Below are 22,554 nucleotides of genomic sequence, written 5' to 3' on the forward strand. Positions count from 1 at the left end.
CAAATCCATCAGCTCCAATCATTGCGGTTTTCATGCCATTGGAACTAGTTTGTTGATGTGTGAAATATCGTGTGCTTCTTGGAATGCAACATCAAGTACACATTAAATAAATACACACACAGGCGTCTTTGCTCTGTGGATCAACCAAATGAAAGCCATCCTCCTCGACTACAAGGAATAGCCGCAGAGGCAGCCCAAAGACAGGAGTGGACATGGGATCCAGAGATGTTTTGACAGCGAGCATTCAGATTGCATGGAGTTTATCGTTAATGGTAGTTTTTCCAGTCTAAGTGTGTGGTGGTGTTCTCCAAGAGTCATAATTGGGACCATTGCTGTTAATAATATTTAGTCAAGCCATGAACTCAGGTATACCAGGCATAATTTCAAAGTTTGCAGAAGATATATACCTTGAAAAAATGATAAACAAATAGGAGGATAGTAATGGATTTTTGAATACAAGACTGGTAATGAGGCAAATGCATGATGAGTGAAATTCATTTCAGGAAAGAGATCTATTTAGCAGAAAATATGATGTGTGAAAATGGACTAAATGATAGAACTTTAAAGGAAAGAGTGAAACAAAAATACCTGGTTGTATGTTCTTTGTAGGTGCCAGGATAAGTTGTGAGGGCTGGTTAAAATAGAATTTGAGATCCATGACATGGGAAATGGAGTCCTGGAACACACACTACAAAGTTCTGCTAAGGCTTTATTACCTTCAATATAAGTAAATCAATGTATAAGATGCTTGCTGGCAGGTGACAGATTTCTACACCATAATTTGAAAGAATATTTATAATTTCTGGAGGTCATGTTAAAAATAATAAAAGGGATACTGAACACCAGAATATCCTCTTTATTAGTACGACTAATGTCAGTTTTCATGTCATGCTTTGTAACATAGCGCTGACGATGTCAATGCAAATGTGCTTGAAGTCATTTTATAACAAGATTTTTTTTAAAAGCAGAAATCTGCATTCTATAAAGTTTATATAAGTGTTTATAATTTAATTTGCCACATTGTTTATTAAACTGGCACTTAAGTTGCCTGTAACAAAGACTTGGTGGTAATGCAGTCACATACAGTATTAGGATTAAAATATTAATTCCTTTAATGACAAATTGAGTTATTCCATCCCAGCACTTTTTAAATGAGCACTTCCCCATTGCCATCGATTATGCTGTGGTGATGTCATGGTTTTTCCATTTGGGAAATGTAATGGGGAAGTCCCAAACATTAAACCTCAGTGTTATGCAAATTGGCTAAGAAATGGACTCCCGCGCAATTTTCCACAACTAGTACCTTTGTTTGAATACATTAAAGAAATGCAGTGTGTATATTTCAAGAAAAGGTTAAAGTAAGAAATGTGTTGTCTGTAAAAGAGCAGTCTAGTGTTAAATAAGTAATTTAACTGAGTTGTCAGTGGAAATAAAAAAAATATGCAAAATGATTTCTTAATGATTTCTTCCCTCTCTGCCAGAGATTTTAACCTCAAAAACTCAACTATTCACATTTTTGTATTCATTTTAAAACAATATTTAAGTTCTTTATTCTCATAGTATCCTTCATTTACTCTTGCCAAATATTTTCTAGCTTTCAGAATTTGGGCATTCAGTGCGTCAGGAGGAAAGAAGTAAAAGATGCAATTCTGTTTCGAATTCAACGACAGCTCAACCCTTTTAATGGTAATGAATTCTCCCTCTTGTATTTAGCTGTGTTAAGTTAATTGAACATGAAATTATACAGGAGCAACCACTATTTGCCAATGTTCATAATTGCTTGCAAGCAGTTGAATTTGATCCTGGGCTATGGCATCCAGTCTAAACTGCATTTTCAAACTTAATGAATTTTCAGTCACTTTTAGCAATTGGCTCCATTATATTTCAGGAAACAGTTTGTCCAGTCCACAAGCTGTTTTGATTGTGAATTGAGGGAAGAAAAGATGTAAGAGCTTTTCCAGATATGAATAATCATTGGAAAGACATTTTTTCCATCTATATGTGTAATTAGAATTAAACTGCTGTACAAGTTTAAGTTAGATGTGATGCCATTGCAACGAAATCAAGTTTTATAAGGCATCAAAACAACGTTTTAGATTGGAGTTATCCTTGTTTAAAACTTTTTGGAGGTTCTGGATAGCTTCTTACAAAACTATTTGCATTAAAATCGTGAAGTTAAAGCATATATCTTGAAATATTTTTCAATATCTTAATATACTGTATACACTTGTGTAACCATTGATACCATGGACAAAAGAATGGTTGACAGAATTTAATACAGAGAAATGTGAGCTGTTGCATTTTGGGAAGTATCTACACGGTGAATGATAAGGATCTGGGGAGTGTTGTAGAGTGGAGGGATCTAGGACTACATGTAGATAGTACCTTGAAAGTGGCACCACATGTAGATTGGTGGTCAAAAAGGCTTTCAACACATTGGCCTTCATCAGAGTATTGTTTGGAGAAATTGGGAGGTTATGTTGCAGTAGGATAAGGTATTGGTGAAACCCCACTTAAGAGTATTGTGTTCAGTTTTGGTCACCATGCTGCAGGAAAGATGTTGTCAAGCTGGAGAGGGCCCAGAGAAGATTTACTAGGATGTCACCCAGACTTGGGGACTGATCTATAGAGAGAGGTTGAGCAATGTAAGGCTTTATTCCTTGGAGCACAGGAGGAGGAGGGGTGATTTAAGAGGTATACAAGATCACAAGAGGAATAGATCAGGTGACTGGTAACTAGAGGATATAGGTTTAAGGTGAGGGGGAGAAAGTTAACAGGAACCTGAGGGATAACTTTTTATTTGCAGAGGGTAGAATGGTCTACCAGAGGAGGTGGTTGAGGTAGATACTATTGCAACATTTCAGAAAAAAATTGGATAGATACGTGGCTAGTTTAGGTTTAGAAGGATATGCATCAAACAAAGGCAGGTGGGACATTTTGGTTGGCATGGACAAGTTGGGCTTGTTTCCACATTGTCAGACTAACAGGTTAATAAAGCAGGCCCATGGATTTTTAAAAAAATTTTCTTCTGCATGGCTTCCTTCAGCAGTGCTCTGAGTTCAAAATACTCTGCAGTGTGGTTTGAGCTCAAAATATCACATTTTAGCTAATTTGATAACTCCATGGTGGTGCTAAGGCTGCCTAAACCAGCCATGCATTACTTAGATTCTCAGATTGTTTAAGCCTGAAGTGAAACAAATATATTTAGTAGACATTTTAGTTCACTGTTCTTAAAGGCTATTGGATGAAGAAATAAGAATATTGATCATGGAGGTTTGGAAAGTCATGGTATTTATTTTCATTTTGAATAGCTCCTATCTGGAATTGCGTTTTAAAAATGGAGAACTTCAATCTGAGCTAGTTTCTAAATTTTAAAAAGCATTCTATTTGAAAAGTATTACTGTTTTTAATGGACCCTTCTGAAATGGTGGATTTGAGAAATTCAGTGAACATAATATTGGTATTAAAAACAAAAATGTTGGAAAAACTCAGCAAGCAATTTCTCTGATGGGGTGATGGGCATTTCAGAGGTTGTCAAAATCAGTCAAAGCTTCATTTCCCTTTGTTCCACCCATTCTCCTCCACCGTGTGAACTAACTAGTTTCTCGGTATTGATAAAGTGTGCCAGATATTCACTGTTTCTCCACAAATGCTGCCTGACATGCTGTGTTTTTTTAGATTTGCAGAATGAGCAGATTTTAATCATTTTTGTTTACAAAAAAATTGTGTTTTACATCTTTTGAATAGAATAGAAAATAAAGTTTATACAATCTTACAGTTTATTAATAGTCATATTTGTCTCCATCTACATCTTTAAGATCCGATCAATCCAAGATGAAACTAGTTAAACATTTTAAACTTTGTTTCAGGGACCTCCGCTTATAAAGAAGCTTTCATTACAGTTGACAGAATTCTGGAAATCTGCACCTAACTTCTAGATTGGCTCATTAGTAAAAGACACTCTCAACATCTGCACATCATCAAACCCTCCTCCCCCGCCCAGAATCTGGCATTTCAAAAAGATCACCAACAGTAGTTCTAAACTCTTAGGATTACAGTTCCAAGGCGCTTCATTGTTACTCATCCCCTAGGAATCAATCTTTTGAGCCCTCTCTGTAACGTTTCTATTTCTCTCCTTAAATAATGAGGCAAAAACTGCACACAATACACAGCATATATGACTTACCAATGCCATGTACATTGCAAAAAGATTTCCTCACTTTTGTCTTTCATCCCCTTTGCAATAAAGACAGACTATTTGGTGATTATTATGTACTGTAATGTAACTGCCAATTTTATTTCATGTACATGAAATCTCTTTCACAGTTCAATAATTTCACTTAATTTCAACAATGTTGTGTTTATTCCTACCATTGTGGAATCCTTAATATATTTAATCCTTATTTGTTCCCAGCATTTTTTGTTTGTTATTTGTACAATAATTATTTTATGAAGATGTAGGTTGCATAATTCTTTCTTTGGCTTGGCTTCGCAGACGAAGATTTATGGAGGGGGTAAAAGTCCACGTCAGCTGCAGGCTTGTTTGTGGCTGACAAGTCCGATGCGGGACAGGCAGACACGGTTGCAGCGGCTGCAGGGGAAAATTGGTTGGTTGGGGTTGGGTGTTGGGTTTTTCCTCCTTTGCCTTTTGTCACTGAGGTGGGCTCTGCGGTCTTCTTCAAAGGAGGTTGCTGCCCGCCAAACTGTGAGGCGTCAAGATGCACGGTTTGAGGCGATATCAGCCCACTGGCGGTGGTCAATGTGGCAGGCACCAAGAGATTTCTTTAGGCAGTCCTTGTACCTTTTCTTTGGTGCACCTCTGTCACGGTGGCCAGTGGAGAGCTCGCCATATAACACGATCTTGGGAAGGCGATGGTCCTCCATTCTGGAGACGTGACCCATCCAGCGCAGCTGGATCTTCAGCAGCGTGGACTCGATGCTGTCGACCTCTGCCACCTCGAGTACTTCGACGTTAGGGATGAATTATTTTAGGTTGCATAATTAGTAAGTCTGTAAATGACACCAAAATTGGAGGTACAGTGCACAACGAATAAGGTTGTCTAAGGTTATAACAGGATATTAATCAACTGGAGGCAAATTGATTGTTTCGTCCTATTGCAAAGGAAATAAAAGACAAAAGTGAGAAAAACGTCTAATAGCGCAACACTATTACAACTCCAGTCACCTGAGTTCAAATCCAGCACTGTCTGTGAGGAATTTTTACATTCCCTGTGTGGGTTTTCCCTGGGTGCTTCTATTTCCTCCCACCCTCCAAAACTTACAGGGTCAGTAGGTTAATTAGGTGTAATTAGGTGGCATGTGTTTCAATGGCCAGAATTTGCTTCTACCCTGTTGTAAATAAATTTAAAATGGAATGCACATGAGGTATTGTGTACAGTTGTAATCTCCACCTACAAGAAGGATGTAACTGAGCTAAGGAGGTTGCAGAAAAGATTCACAAGGATATTGTCTGGACTAGTGTGTTTGAATTATAAGGATAGATAAGAAGGAGGCTAATGGATTACCTTATAGAATTATTTTATAAAATTGAGGGTGTGGAAAGTAGATGATCACAGGCTTTTTCCCCAAGGGCATGGAAATTTAAATTAGAGGATATTGGTTTAAGATGATAAGGAAAAGATTTAAATTGGATATAAAGGGCAGGTTTTTTCCACACACAGCAGGTGGATATCTGGAATGAACTGCCAGAAGAGGTGGTTGTGTCAGGTTCAATTACAAGTTTTTTTTTAAAAAAAGGCATTTGGACAGGTACATGGATATAAAAGATTTAGAAGGGAATGGGTCAAATGCACAGATTAGCTAAATCGTCAGTATGGATGAGTTAGGTCGAAGGGTATAACCCATCTCTTTATATCCTTTTTGTGCCCATTAATTTGGTCTGTCTTTCTGTCCTAACACACATTTTCAGCAAATCTGGCACAGAACAGTTATTCCTTTCATCTATGCCATTAATATAGATTTTAAATAGCTGACTCTGTAGTACTGATCCTCGTTAGACCTTGGTAACTTGAAGTGACCTATTTACCATATTCTCTATTGTTTGTTAGTTGTCCAATTCTCTCTTCCTGTTATAGATCAACAAATTATTGTCTATCAGTTTGAAAATGAATAGAAAACACATCTAATTTATTGCTTATGCTATTTTAACGAACCAAAAGTCTGAATTGTGAAAAATCCTTGTTTTACCAATTGTTATGAATTTACATTAATTTGTGAAGTATGGTTTATTCTATGTAGTCAAAATAATTAAACATTGGCCACAGAGAAGCACAAAAAATAGTGCAGAAAAGAGAGAACAGCCATTATGGCAGGGATGGCCAAACCATGGCTCGCAAACCACATGATGCTTTTTGATAAATAACATGGGGCTCGCAGAAATATGTTGGCTGAGACAGGAATCGTACAAGCCAGTGCTCACAATGGTAGTTTTAGTGGATGTGGCTTGTGATTGAAAATGTAAGCATGTAAAAGTCGACCCCCTAATTTTGGCCCTGGCCACTCGCCCATCCAAGCTCCCAAAACCCCGACTGTGGACTTTTGCCTCGGCCCTGGATGCTCACCCACTGGAGCTCCCAAAACCCCGACTGTGGACTTTCGCCTAGGCCCAAGCCACACGGCATCCAAGCTTCACGCCCAATCATGGACACGCCTAGACCCCAGACATCCAAAACATGGACTAGCCATTCGGTCCTGGCTGTCCGCCCACCCATCCGAGCACCTGATATCCCGAACAATGCAGGTACTTACTGCAGTCAAAAGTAGAATGCGTGTAATAGTCGAAACCCTAAAAATGGGTCCACAAAATACTACTATTACACGTATATATACAGTATGTGTATTTTTTAATTATTGAAATTAACACAGTTACCGTATATTTTATCATACAAGTCCACCAGCATATGTCATCCCCCTTTATTCAGCCTCATTTTAAGGGTTTTATGGAAAATACGTCATATAAGTCAACCCCCATTTTCTGGCTGCCTGAGGTGCCCCATTAATCAGCATAAAAGTCAACACCCAAAGCTTGTGATGCCTGAGATGGGCCATTGACCGGTGTATACGTCAACCCCCATAGATTGCGCAGATTGATCTGCTGGACGATGACTGGAGATGATCGCTATCATGATGGGTCCATCAAAACACGCAACATGCAACAAAAATATGAAATGAGCTTTAAGTTGAAAGTGATAGAAATGGCCAAGAAAACCAACAAAGTGCTGCTGCAAGATAATTCAATGTGCATGAGAAGTTGGTAAGAGGTTGGAAGAAAAAAGAAGAGACTTTAAGAAAAATAGCAAAAAGGGAATGTTCTCTGAGAAAAGGAATCACTCGTTGGCCAGAGTTGGAAAATCACGTTGCAGAATGGGTACATGAACAGAGGCTACAAAGTCACTCAAAATAAAATAAGAACATTTGCACTGCAGTGGGACAATTCAAATCCAGACCTCAGTAAAGATTTTGAGGTTACAGTAGGCTGATGTAATAGTTTCTAGAAAATTCTGGTATTACGACAAAGAACAAAAATTGCACAGAAACTACCAAAAGATTTTGTTGTAAGTTTTCAACAGTTTATTATACAGAACCAGCAGAAATATCAGTTTTCATTGGCAAATATTGGAAACATGGACAAAACCCCCATAAATTTTGACATGATAGGCAATGAACAATGGAATGGAAAGGTGTTGAAACTGTGCAAACCAGAAGTACAGGTCATGAAAGGCATGGCCATCAGGACAAAGTTATGGCCCATGGTCATCTTTAAATGCAAAATTAAACAGAAAATGAAATTCCCTGCAGATATTTTTTGTACATTTTCATGAAAAAGGATAGATGGATGAAAATGATGTAAAACTCTGGATAGACAATGTGCGGAACAGATGCCGGGGGTTTACACAAAGAATGGAGTTTGCTGATTTGGGATATGTTTCGTATCCATTTAACTGAGACTAAAAGTAGATTAGCAGTACATAATACTTACATGGTGGTTATCCCAAGTGGTTTTTTTTTTTTTTTTAAATTTTTTATTTTTCACACCATAAATCACAATAGCCATGATATACACTTTTTCTTTTCCACACATTTACAGTGACTTTTTCTCCCTCCCCCCTCCCTCCTCCCAAGCCACCCCCCCACCCCCCCCCCTCTCATCCATTTTAGGTATACAATCTAGGTTGCATTAATTCAGTTAGACAATGTTGTCATTCAACAAAAATACACCAGAAATTCTACTGAGTCCATTCTTTTCTTTTCTTCTCCTTCCATCAACTTAGGTAATGTTTGTTCCCGGTAGGTTTTCGCTATTGTATTTAATGTAAGGCTCCCATACTTGTTCGAATATTTCAATATTATTTCTTAAACTATATGTTATTTTTTCTAATGGAATACATTTATTCATTTCTATATACCATTGTTGTATTTTCAAATTATCTTCCATTTTCCAGGTTGACATAATACATTTTTTTGCTACGGCTAGGGCTATCTTGACAAATCTTTTTTGTGCATCTTCCAAGTCAATTCCAAATTCTTTATTTTTTATGTTACTTAGGAGAAAGATCTCTGGATTCTTTGGTATATTGTTTTCTGTTATTTTATTTAATATCTGATTGAGATCATCCCAAAATTTTTCTACTCTCTCACATGTCCAGATTGCATGAATTGTTGTTCCCCTTTCTTTTTTACATCGAAAACATCTATCAGATACTGTTGGGTCCCATTTATTTAACTTTTGCGGTGTAATGTATAGTCTGTGTAACCAATTATATTGTATCATACGCAGCCTCGTATTTATTGTATTTCTCATCGTTCCAGAGCATAACTTCTCCCATGTTTCCTTTTTTATCTTTATATTTAAATCTTGTTCCCATTTTTGTTTAGTTTTACCATTTGTTTCCTCATTCTCCTTTTCTTGCAGTTTAATATACATATTTGTTATAAATCTTTTGATTAACATTGTATCTGTAATCACATATTCAAGGTTACTTCCCTCTGGTAAACTCAAATTGCTTCCTAATTTATCTTTCAAGTAGGATCTCAGTTGGTAATATGCCAGCGCTGTATCTCCAGTTATATTGTACTTATCTCTCATTTGTTCAAAGGATAAGAATCTACTTCCTGAAAAACAATTTTCTATTCTTTTAATCCCTTTTTTTTCCCATTTTCTAAAGGCAAGGTTGTCTATTGTAAAAGGGAGTAGCTTATTTTGCGTCAATATTAGTTTTGGTATTTGGTAATTTATTTTATTTCTTTCTACATGAATCTTCTTCCATATATTGAGGAGATGGTGTAATACTGGAGAAGTTCTATGTTGTACCAATTTTTCGTCCCATTTATATAATATGTGTTCAGGTATCTTTTCCCCTATTTTATCTAATTCTAGTCTCGTCCAGTCTGGTTTTTCCCTTGTTTGATAAAAATCTGATAGGTACCTTAATTGTGCGGCTCTATAATAATTTTTGAAGTTTGGCAATTGTAAGCCTCCTTGTTTATACCATTCTGTTAATTTATCTAGTGCTATCCTCGGTTTCCCCCCTCTCCATAAAAATCTCCTTATTATTTTCTTTAACTCTTTGAAGAATTTTTCTGTCAGTTGTATTGGCAATGCCTGAAATAAGTATAGTATCCTTGGAAAAATGTTCATTTTAATACAGTTTATCCTTCCTATCAGTGTTAGTGGTAGCTCTTTCCAATGCTCTAAATCGTCCTGTAATTTTTTCATTGGTGGATTGTAATTGAGTTTATATAATTGGCCTAGATTTTTGTTTATTTGCACACCTAGGTATCTTATTGCCTGCGTTTGCCATCTGAATGGGGATTCCTCCTTAAATTTTGAGAAATCCGCGTTATTCATAGGCATTGCTTCACTTTTATTTACGTTTATCTTGTATCCCGACACTTCTCCATATTCCTTCAATTTCTTATATAGTTCTTTTATTGATAGTTCTGGTTCTGTTAAGTACACTATCACATCATCCGCAAACAGACTGATTTTATATTCCCTGTCTTTTATTTTTATTCCTTTTATATTATTATCTCTTCTTATCGATTCTGCTAGTGGTTCTATAGCTAGCGCAAACAATAATGGTGATAGTGGGCATCCCTGCCGCGTTGACCTGCTTAAGTTAAATTGCTTTGATACATGTCCATTTACTGTCACTTTCGCTAACGGTCCCTTATATAATGCTTTAATCCAATTAATATACTTCTCCGGTAAACTGAATTTTTGCAATACTTTGAACAAGTAATTCCATTCTACTCTGTCGAAGGCCTTCTCTGCGTCTAAAGCAACTGCTACTGCCGGTGCTTTATTTCCTTCTACTGCATAAATTAAGTTAATAAATTTACAAATATTGTCTGTTGTGCGTCTTTTTTTGATAAATCCAGTTTGGTCTAAATTTACCATTTTCGGTACCTGTTCTGCTAATCTGTTCGCTAATAGTTTAGCTATTATCTTATAATCTGTGTTTAGCAGAGATATTGGTCTATATGACGCTGGTGAGAGTGGATCTTTCCCTTGTTTTAGTATCACTGTAATTATTGCTGTTTTACATGAATCTGGTAAGTTTTGTGTCTCATCAATCTGGTTGATTACATCCAGGAGGGGCGGTATTATTAGGTCTTTAAATGTTTTGTAGAATTCTATTGGGAGTCCATCCTCTCCTGGTGTCTTATTATTTGGTAAATTTTTTATTATCTCTTGTATTTCTACTGTTCCAAATGGTTCTGTTAATTTATTTTGTTCCTCTGTTTGTAGTTTTGGTAGTTCAATTTTAGTCAAAAATTCATCTATTTTCCCTTCTTTCCCTTCTTTTTCGGTTCGGTATAATTGTTCATAGAATTCTCTGAAGTTTTCCTTAATTTCTTTTGGATTATATGTAATTTGTTTGTCTTTTTTCCTTGTTGCCAATACCATTTTCTTAGTTTGCTCTGTCTTAAGCTGCCATGCTAAGATTTTGTGTGTTTTTTCACCTAGTTCATAATATTTCTGTTTTGTCTTCATTATATTCTTCTCCACCTTATATGTTTGTAATGTTTCATATTTTATTTTTTTATCCGCCAATTCTCTTCTTTTGGTTGTATCTTCCTTTATTGCTAATTTTTTTTCTATGTTTACTATTTCCCTTTCCAACTGCTCTGTTTCCTGATTATAGTCCTTCTTCATCTTGGTTACATAGCTTATTATTTGCCCTCTAATGAATGCTTTCATTGCGTCCCATAGTATAAACTTATCTTCCACTGATTCCGTATTTACTTCAAAATACATTTTTAATTGTTTTTCAATAAATTCTCTAAAATCCTGTCTTTTAAGTAGCATGGGGTTTAATCTCCATCTATACATTCTTGGAGGGATGTCCTCTAGCTCTATTGCCAATAACAGGGGTGAGTGGTCCGATAATAGTCTAGCTTTATATTCCGTTTTCCTAACTCTCCCTTGAATGTGGGCTGATAACAGGAATAGGTCTATCCTTGAGTATGTTTTATGTCTAGTCGAGTAGTATGAGTATTCCTTTTCTTTTTGGTTTTGTTTCCTCCATATGTCCACAAGTTTCATTTCTTGCATTGATTTAATTATAAATTTGGTTACTTTGTTCTTCCTGTTAATTTTTTTCCCCGTTTTATCCATATTTGGATCCAAATTCAGATTGAAATCCCCTCCTATTAGTATGTTCCCTTGCGTATTAGCTACCTTCAAAAAGATATCTTGCATAAACTTTTGATCTTCTTCGTTAGGTGAATATATATTAAGTAGATTCCAAAGCTCTGAATATATCTGACATTTTATCATAACATATCTCCCTGCTGGATCTATTATTTCCTCTTCTATTTTAAATGGCACATTTTTGCTAATTAATATAGCCACTCCTCTTGCTTTTGAATTATACGATGCTGCTGTTACATGTCCTACCCAATCTCTCTTTAATTTCTTGTGCTCCAATTCAGTTAAGTGTGTTTCTTGGACAAATGCTATATCTATTTTTTCCTTTTTCAGTAAATTTAGTAGTTTCTTCCTTTTAATTTGGTTATGTATTCCATTAATATTTAGAGTCATATAGTTCAGCGTAGCCATTTTATATTTTGTTTATCTTCTCTTTCCGTTTTTCCCTCATTACCTTTCCTCCTTTTCCATTTCTGTTTTCTTATTTTCAACTCTTTACCAGACAACATTCCTACAACATCCAACATTTTCCTTATTCTCCTATTTCTATCTTCTTTATCCCCAGTCTCCCCTTCCCCTCCTGAGTTGCCCTTTATCCCTTGTCGGACAACCACATCTCCCCTCTCCATTTGGATTTGCGAATCCACTCGCAAGCGTCAACTGATTTTGCAGTGACCGCTCTTTTCCCCCACCCAGCCCCCCCCAGAAAAGATTTCGCTTTTTATATGTCACAAAGGTCACTCTTTTAATTCCCTCCTTATTCTCTCTATTCCATTACCTTCTCTTATTAATTCTTGTCTATACTCTCTATGTTTTCCTCTAATTACAGATACTTTCACATATGCCCATTGTCTCTATTCACTCTTATACCTCTTTACCCGCATACATATCAATCGTGGTGGTTATCCCAAGTGGTTTGATGTCTATATTGCAGCCTCTCTGTCTGCTTGAACAAGCCATTCAAAGACCATGTGCACGAGGAATGGAATACATGGATGTCGAGTGCAGAAAAGTCATTTACAAGAGGTGGAGCAATGTGTGCTACATCACTTGACTTGCTGTGTAACTTCGGGCTCAGGCATGGGACAAAGTTAAAGTAGAGACTGTGATAGAATAGTTTAAAACGTGCGGTATCTCTTGTGCAATTGATGGCATGGAAGACGATTTATTGTGGGTCATTGACAATGAAGCCGAAACTGCCTCATCAGATACAGTATGGGACCCATATGATGACCGTTTAAACCAGTGGTTCTCAATCTTTTTCTTTCCACTTACATACCTCTTTAAGTAATCCCTATGCCGTAGGTACTCTGTGATTAGTAAAGGATTGCTTAAGGTAGTATGTGGGTAGAAAGAAAAAGGTTGAAAACCACTGTTTTAATAGTACCTCATTGACTCGTTATGTGCACAGTTTCATAACTCCAAAGGAAATGGACCAATGACAATTTTTCTCAAGCAAAATATTTCAGAAACAGTGGGGTCTTGAGCAGTGATTTTCAACCTTCCCGTCCCACTCACACACCACCTTAAGCAATCCCTTACTAATCACAGAGCAACAATGGCATAGGGATTGCTTAAAGTGGTATGTGAGTGGAAAGAAAAAGGTTGAGAACCACTGGTTTAAACAGTGAGAGTATGGATGTGTTCACCGCCATTTTTGCTTCAGACGATGATAACAAGAGTGATTTTGAAGGATTCTAAATGTGTTGTTGCTTTCAGACAATGATAGGGATTTTGAAGGGTGCTAATGGAAAGTTGCCTTCAATAAAAATCTCAATGAAAATCTGTCACAGTCGGGTTTTTGTTTGATTTTCAAGGTTTGACTTATACACCAAATCGGTTTTGCGAGGGTCTACTTATATGCTGGATTATCGCGGATTGGATTTTCAGATGAATTTAGGCTCTCAAAAGTATAGCTGGCTTACAAGTTGACCCCATTTTTTTGAGATACTTTTTTGGGTTTCACAACTTATAAGCAGAAATATATGAGCTACATGCAAAATTACATATTATTATGTACATGTATTTCTTAATATTTATATAACATTTTTGTAATGAAATGCATATGCAAGAGTTAAACATGTATGTAATATTTTTTAATGTCTTGTGGCTCTCAAACATCTGAAGTATATTGTGTGTGACTCTTACAATAAGCAAGTTTAGCCACGACTGCATTATGTTATTTGAAACAATTGTCAGATGTGTCTGTGCATGTAGCTCAGGCCTAGTGCATGAACATTTGGTTGTAATTGTATAGCAAGCAAATGTATATCAGGAAGCTGTGGTCTGTGAAACTTGTGTTTAAAAGGGAACTGAAGACAGGAAATGGACCCAAGGTTTTAAAATTACTTTGTCTTTAATATGCCAGAACTGAAATGCACTGCTGTGGATTTAAAAGAACTGTATTATTTTATTATTGTTTGTTATCAGGTTAAGGTTCATCATTTAGATACAATACACAAATAATTGAATCATCTTAAAAGGGATAGGCTATTTAAAAATAGTACAAGAGGAAGTTTCTAACTTCCTTTTTCAGATGCCACAAATTGTACAAGAAAAAGTAGTACATTTCCAAGTTTGAATAAAAGATGAACAACAAAGTTCAAATAGTTTCCATCTGGTGGAGAGCTTGAGTTTACAGCAATGTTTCACAGCCAGTCTTTTGCACCTCTCATTTTCCTTTCCATCTCCTGTACCCGTGTGCATTTTTTATAAAACAATTTGGTTTATTTACAAAATCATCTATAGATAGTACATGTATTGTGCCTTGAAGCTTTATAGAATATGTTGTCTGGGAATAGAAAATGTCCCACAAACATGTAAGAAGTATAATGCTGATTTCTGAGGAAACTATTACTGTTGACTATTTTTCAATGGGAAAATGACATGTCAAATCTTGATACTTGCTGTGTTGTTGATCAGTATTCCTGAGGGTTTGGATCTGTATCCTCAATGAAAACTTGGTTCCTTGAACTTGAAGATTAATATTAGAGAGGTGAATAAGTAATCCCAGAAATTTATGTCAAAAGGAGAATTATTTAGCCATTGGGTCTCTGTTACACAAGATGATGTATCCAGCCTAATCCATAGTCCTTCAAGATATCAAGTACTCTCTGACTCACCTTTTAATATTTATGATTCAACTACTCTTTCAGAGAGTGATTTATCCACCCACTGGGTGGAAACTTGCACGTCCACTCTTGTGGTTCTACTAATTACCTTGAATTTGTGTCCCTGTTATTGATCCCTTTGTTATTGATCCCTTTGTTAATGAAAGTAAGTATTCCCTGTTCATTGTATCAGATTATACTTCTCCGCTCAGTTTCCTCTATTTCAAATAATCCAATATAGTTTATATTCTATAATCTTGACAACATCCTCTTAAAACTTGCCTTTTGCTCTCTCAATTGCACATCAGAGAATAAGCCTTAAATAATTTTCTATAATTTTGGAATGAGAGTAAAGAGCAGCCATAGACAATTTCTTCTAGCAAATCCTACATATCTCAAGGTTCTGAATAGTTTGGATATTCTGCATTTGCTGTTGGTGATCAAAACTGTACTCTTGTATCAATTTATATGTTAAATACAAGGAAAAGTCAGGGGAACAAGACCTAGTCCTCATCAAGGACTCAGTAGTGGAAAGGGTCAAGTACTTCAAATTTCTGGGTGTCAACAGTTGTGAGGATTTGTCCTGGAGCCTCCACATTGATGCAATCACCAAAAGGCTCACCAGCGGCTATACTTTGTGAGGTGTCTGAGGAGATTTGGTATTGTTGAATTATTTTGACGAGGTGACTAGGAAGGTTGATGAGTCTAGAGCAGTAGATGTTTCAGTGAGGCCTTCGATAAGGTTCCACATGGAAGGTTGGTAAAGAAGGTTCAAGTGCTAGGTATTAATATTAAGATAGTCAGATGGGTTCAACGGTGGCTAGAAGGTAGATGCCAGAGAGTCATGTTGGATAACTGTCTGTCAGGTTGGAGGCTGGTGACGAGTGGGGTGCCTCAGGGATCGGTGTTGTTTCCCTTGTTGTTTGTCATTTACATTAATGATTTGGTTGATGGAGTGGTGAATTAGGTTAGTAAATATGCGGACAATACAAAAAGAGGGGGAGTTGTGGATAGTGAAGATGGTTTTGAGACTCCAGAAGGATTTCGACTGCTTAGAAGAGTGGGCTGAAAGATGGCAGATGGAGTTTAATACAGATAAGTATGAAGTGCTTCATTTTGGGAAGAATAATCAAAACAGGATATATGCAGTGAAGGGGAGGGCATTGAGGAATGCAGAGGAACAGAGAGATCTTGGAATAATGGTTCATTGTTCTTTGAAAATGGAATCTCATGTGGATAGAGTGGTAAAGAAGGCTTTTGGTATGCTGACCTTTATAAATCATAGTATAGAATATAGGAGTTGGGAAGTGATGTTGAGACTATTCAAGCCAAATTTGGAATACTGTGTGCAGTTCTGGTCCCCAAAATATAGGAAGGATATCAATAAGGTAGAGAGGGTGCAGAGAAAATTTTCTAAAATGTTGCCTGGATTTGAATATCTAGAAAATTAAAAAAAGATTGATTAGACTGGATCTTTATTCACTGGAGTGTAGAAGGTTGAGGAGAGATTTGATAGAGGTATTTAAAATTGAGTTGGATTGATAGAGTAGATCTGAATAGGCTCTTCCCTTTGAGGGTAGGTGAGATTGGAATGAGGGGTCATGAGTTAAGGGTTAGGGGGCAAAAGTTTAGAAGTAACATGAGACAGAGCTTCTTCATTCAGAGAATGGTGGCTGAGTGGAATGACCTTCTAGAAGAGGTGGTTGCAGCAAAGTCAATTTTGTCATTTAAGAAAAAGTTGGATTGGTCCATGGATGTGAGTGGATTGGTGGGTTATGGACAGGGTGCAGGCAAGTGGGACTAGAGGAGATCACTTAAATCGGTACGGACTAGAGGTGCCGAGATGGCCTGTTTCCGTGCTGTAACTGTTATATGGTTTATGGTGAGCATTCTGACTGGTTGCATCACTGCCTGGTCTGGAGGCGCCAACTCTCAGGTCAAGAATAAACTCCAGAGGGTTGTTAACTCAGCCTGCGACATCACAGACATCAGCCTTCACTCCATTGAGGACATCTACATGAGGCGGTGTCTTAAAAAATCAGCCTCTATCCTCAAAGATCCCCACCACCCAGGTTTTGCCCTCTTCACTCTGCTACCATCAGGAAAAAGATACAGGAGCCTATAGACAAGCACTCAGCTTCCTCCCCACTGCCATCAGTTTTCTGAATAATCAATGAACCAAAGAAACTGCCTTACTTTTTGTGCACTGTTATTTTTATTTTTTATAGTAATATTTATATTTTATAGTAATTTTGTAAGATGCTGCTGCAAAATATTGAATTTCATGACCATAAATTCTAATTCTAAATTCTTTTTAAATTCTTCAGGCACAAATTAACCAATTTAGATTTTAGGGAGTCCTTGATACATTTTCAAAATTATTTTTATGTTGTAGCAGCTACATTTGAGATGAAGTGACCTCCATAATGTTTGGGACAAAGACACTTTTTTTCCTTTATTTGCCTCTATTTAAATTTTTAATTAGTAATCAAACAATTCACATGTAATTAAAATGTACATTTCAGATTTTATTCAAGGTTATTTATATACATTTTGGTTTGACCATGTAGAAATTACAGCAATTTTTAAATACATAGTCCCCTCATTTCAGGACACCATAACGTTTGGGACATTTGACTTCACAGGTGTTTGTTAGTACTCAGGTATGTTTAATTGCTTCACTGGTGCAGGTAGAAGAGAGCTGGGCTTGCTTGAAAGTTATTAATCACTTTGGAGTCTGTAGTTGCCATTTTTTAACACGAGGACCAGAATTGTGGCAGAAAAAAATCAAAAAAGCCATTATGAGGCCGAAAACCAAGAATAAAACCGAAAGAGACATTGCCCAAACCTTAGGATTACTAAAATCAAATGTTTGGAACAGTTCTGTAAGTGAGCTCAGTAATCGCAAAGGGACTGATATTCCAAGGAAGATCTCCACTGCTGATGACAGAAGAATTCTCATCATAATGAAGAAAAATCCCCAAAGTTCAGGAGGCAGGTGTCTATATGCCAATGACTTCTATCTTCAGAAGACTTCATGAACAGAATACAAAGGCTACACTCAAGATACAAACCATGACAAAGATGTTATGCTTTGGATTTTGGGTAGTTCCTTTATGCCTCCACACTTTGCTCTTACTGCCATTCTGATACAGGTTAATCTTGAACTCATCTGTCCACAAGACCCTTTTCCAGAATTCTGCAGTCCCTTTTCAATACTTATTGGCAAACTGTAATCTGGCCATCCTTTCTGTGGCTAACCAGTGGTTTGCATCTTGCAGTGTAGCCTGTGCATTTCTTTTCATAAAGTCTTCTGCAGATAGTAGACATTGACAAATCCACACTTGCTTCTGAAGAGTATTTCTGATCTATTAGATATACATTTGGGACTTCTCTTCATTAAGATGAGAATTCTTACCATAGAATATTACAGCACAGAAACAGGCCTCAATAGTACTCAATCAGCTTAATATCCAACTCTCCACTGTACTATGTATGTAGGAACCTAGTGACAGAGTAGCATTTTGCTGAGTGGCAGAATTAATTTATTACATAGAAAACATTCAAAATTTCAGTCACATGAAGCAGCTGCCATTTTCTGGCAAGAGCTTCCTTCACTTGTAAATTTAGTTCGTTTAACTATTATTTTTAAAAATATTGTATAAGAACAACTGATGTTATTTTTGTGATAATGACATACTGATTAATTAGACTCTTACATAATGTTTAAAATTTCAAAATAATAAATACATTCAGCAAATCTAAAAGCTGTTCAGACAAGCACTTATTCACATTTGACCTGAAACAGGCAGAATTGCTTTTTGAATACATATTGGATTACATCAGGTCAAGAAGCTTTGAAGGAATTGCTTCTTGTCCTGTATCAGTATGCCAACTGCCAAATAGTTACAACCTAGGAGGTCATTTGGTCCATCATAACTGTACACCTGCCTTTCTTCATAGCCTGGAGGAGGTGAACAAGAAGTCTACAGATGCCGGGGTTGAGTGTGGTACACAAACATGCTGGAGAAACTCCATCAGGTCATGCAGCATCCATGGAAGGCAATAGGAAGTTGATGTTTTGGGTTTGAGCCCTTCTTCAGATGTGCCGAAATCAGGAAGATGCCCGGATAAGAAAGGGTAGGGTAAAGGGAAGAGCAGGCAAGCAGGTGATGGGTGGATAGAGGTTGGAGTGAGAAGAAGAGAAAGTAGCTGAGAGGTGATGGGGAGAGGGCAAAGGGCTGAGAAAGATTGACAGAATAGTCCACTGCAATGGCAAGGACCTCCCAGTGGCCAGCCATTTCAGTTTCACAATCTAGTGCCATGCTGACATGTCTGACCATGGCCTCGTGTACTGCCAGGTTGAGGCCACGTGAAAATTTGAGGAACAATACTTTCTGTTCCATCTTGGCAGTTTCCAACCAGAAAGCACCAAAAAAGACCTCCCATTCCAATCCCCCTCTTCCCCCCCTCCCTCCCCCACTGTTCCCTTCCTCCAGACCCCTACTTTCTCCTATAGGAGAGCATCTCTCTTAGCCCTCTGCCCCCTCTCCCTTTTTCTCTCAGATCCTTTCTCTTTCCCCTCCCACCTGTATGCACCTATCACATGTGTTCTTCCCCCTTATCAACTTATTCAGGTGTCTTCCTGATATTCAGCACACTTGAAGAAGGTCTGAGGCCCCAACCATTGCATGCCTATTGCTTTCCTTAGATGCTGTGTGAACTGCTTAAGTTTCTCTTGCACTTTTTTGAATACTTTCTCCATAGCCTTGTCTGCGATTAAAATTCCATCTGTACTTCACTGAACACCTTATTCGTTGCTCATCTATCAAAACATTTTGGTGCAGGTTAAAAATAACTTTGCACAAGCTGACGACGCATGAAAAAAAGCAAAATTTAATCACAGCTCATGTGCAATTGGTGTGACAACTTACTGCACACCAATTGTGATGGGGATGTATAAACACCAGAGTTACGGAGGAAATACCTAAAAGGCTGTTTAAAGCCAGTAATTCGTAACTTTTAAATTGTTAACTCACGATTAATTAAAGGTTAGTTTTACATATTAGGTTGACATTCAATCCTGAACAAAATTTCTGTGGATTCTTTCTACTCTCCATCCTGCTGTTCTACCTGCTGCCTAAATTTGGGATAAAATCTCTATAGATGGTTAAAGTTTTTGATTAGATCTAACTGGCTCCTGCACTGCCCTCCATGTACTGCTTGATTAATACACAAAGGGAATTGAAAGGGAATCCTTATATGATATGAAATCCTATTTTTGGGAAAAGTGTAAACAGCCACTCCCATCGGCTGCTCTGCACCCACTGCAGCCACCGTACTCGCCACAGCGCTATTGCGCATGCGCAAGTCCCCGCGAGGCGTGTTAGCCAAAAAACAGAGCTTGGCTGGTAGTAGACGCCATTTCAAGAAGTTCCCGTTGTACATTGTATTGTTGTTGAATTTAACAGTGAATTATCCCTCAGAGGTTGGCACTTGTGTTGTCTGGGTATTCGATGCAATAACAAACATGGTGTCAGAAGTGGGACAGAAACAACCGGCCGCTTGAGCCATTAGCAGAAGGGCAAGTCATAAGGATACAGACACCACAGGGCTATGAACATATGGGCATAGTCGAAAGGAGCTGCCGGGAGCCCAGGTCGTACCTGGTAAAATCAGAAAGAAAGGTGAATCGGAGAAACAGTGGACACATCCTACCCATAACGGAGCCATTCCCATCCCAACCATTGCTGATGAGACTATATACCAGGATCTGGAACATGAACCTGGGTTAGGCAGAGCTCCCTCAGGAACAACCCATGAAACAAGTGGCCACACCCATGAGACCATGGATGGCACACCTTCTCAAGTTAAAGCACCCTAAGCATCCACTTCCACTAATGGCTACTACACAACACACTCCAGGCATTCTTATAAGCCCAACCCAAAATATCGGGATTAAACTGGACTGGCTGTTCACTGCTAAACAGTAACTATTATAATGTACAGCACCTGCATGTATTGCATATGTGGAGGGGGTTGGCCAAGGGGACGTAGACATCCACTCCCATCAACTGCTCTGCACCCGCTGCAGCCACTGTACTCACCACAGCGCTACTGAGCATGTGTGAGTCCCCACGAGGTGTGTTAGTCAAAAAACAAGAGTTTGGCTGGTAGCAGACGCCACTTTAAGAAGTTCCCGTAGAACATTGTATTGTTGAATTTAACAGTAAAGCGTTCCTCAGAGTGTTGTCTGGGTATTCGATGCAATAACAAACAAAATTTTTTTATTTAAATGTATGTTACATTCAGCATTTGTGCTGCGTTAAATGTATTTACACATTCAAATTCCTACATTTCTGCTAACATTTTAAAAAGGGTAATATGTGAGGCTACTGCTATTTTAGCCAGACATGTAAAATTATTTGAATGCAATCTTCTGATTTACTGCCAATTTGTTTATTGGGTTTGATATGAAGAAAATGGTGTGGTTCAAATAAAAATACTTTGAAGTGTTAAAGATTATTCTGTATTTTTTTAAATTTGCACATTATAATATGCATTCTATTGTTGATGAGGCACAGGGCAACCTTATACATGATACAGGAGAGGTAAAGATAACACTATACCTTAGATTTTCTTCTCCAGCTAAATTTGGTTTGCAGCTGTTGACCTTTTTTGGATTTAAAAATAATTGACATTAGCAAAAGGTGTTCCTCCTTGTACGTAGATTGGTTTGAAACAAAAGCCAAAAAATACATCAAGGGTGGGTATCAACATTGCCTACTCACGACTGGGGGTGGAATGACTCGGCTGTGATAAATTTTGCATTTAGTGGACACGTTATTCAAAAAAGGAAGTGTAACCTCATTTATGGTTTGACCTTATCAGTTCTGCTACATGTTTGTGAAGCATAGATAATCACTGGTTGTCTCTGGATGTCAGTTGACGTCAATGAATCAAGTGGAGGTGGTGATTGTTACCAAGCTGGGAAGGTTAAGTTGATGGGCTATTGTTTAATCATTCTACAATTAGTGCTTTTAAAAATGCACTTTATTAATTTTAACTGGGGGGGAGACTTCTAGTATTTAGTTATACTGTAGATATAGAGTCCACTTCTAAGTCACAAAGTATTCCTTCTGTTCTTTATATTGTGTAAATGTTTCACCAATATAGTTTAAACTGAACCACTAGACACCAAGATCAGAGTCAAATTGAAATGTTTGTCAAATAGTTAAAAATAAAATAAGAATGTAAATGAGAACCTCTGTCATGACAACATGGAAACAATCCCACAGCCCCAGCTCAACCACTCCCAATTTTTGTGTCAGAATATCATCGTAATGCTTTCAATTATGTGAAGATGAAAGTTTCTTTTTCCATTATTTCAGTTCCACAGGAACAACTGCTTCAGATTGAAGATTACGACCTGAATGTGGTGAGGTTGTGTTTCCAGGTGTTTCTTCCTGATGAACATGGCAGCTTTTCCAGAGCTCTTCCACCAGTTGTCTCACACCCAATATATGACAACAGTGAGTTTCAAATCATTACCAAATCACATTGCATTTACCATATCATCAACATGGAGTGGTCTCTTTTAGCTTTTGTATTGGATTCTGAAATGATCTTTGGATTAAACCTTTTGTTTTCCTATAATTGCCAGTTTCATGCTAACTTCTGATGATCACCTGTTAAAATACCTATCCATTTCTGTTGTGTTCAGAATAGGTTCAAATGTCAACAAACAGAGGTCTATATACAAGCACAGGT

At 37.4% G+C, this 22,554-nt stretch overlaps 1 protein-coding gene across 4 annotated transcripts in view; it reads left to right on the forward strand.

Moving 5' to 3' along the window:
- Positions 1-22,554, forward strand: part of rel (v-rel avian reticuloendotheliosis viral oncogene homolog) — a 109,456-nt gene that overhangs the window by 74,324 nt on the left and 12,578 nt on the right. For all 4 annotated transcript variants that reach the window (XM_069931514.1, XM_069931513.1, XM_069931516.1 and 1 more), the window contains exons 5-6: positions 1,595-1,686; positions 22,176-22,316. In XM_069931514.1, the coding sequence (XP_069787615.1) occupies positions 1,595-1,686; positions 22,176-22,316 (233 nt within the window). The remainder of the gene's footprint in view (positions 1-1,594; positions 1,687-22,175; positions 22,317-22,554) is intronic.

This window comes from Narcine bancroftii, chromosome 4 (genome assembly GCF_036971445.1).
Source record: "Narcine bancroftii isolate sNarBan1 chromosome 4, sNarBan1.hap1, whole genome shotgun sequence".
Taxonomy (NCBI): domain Eukaryota; kingdom Metazoa; phylum Chordata; class Chondrichthyes; order Torpediniformes; family Narcinidae; genus Narcine; species Narcine bancroftii.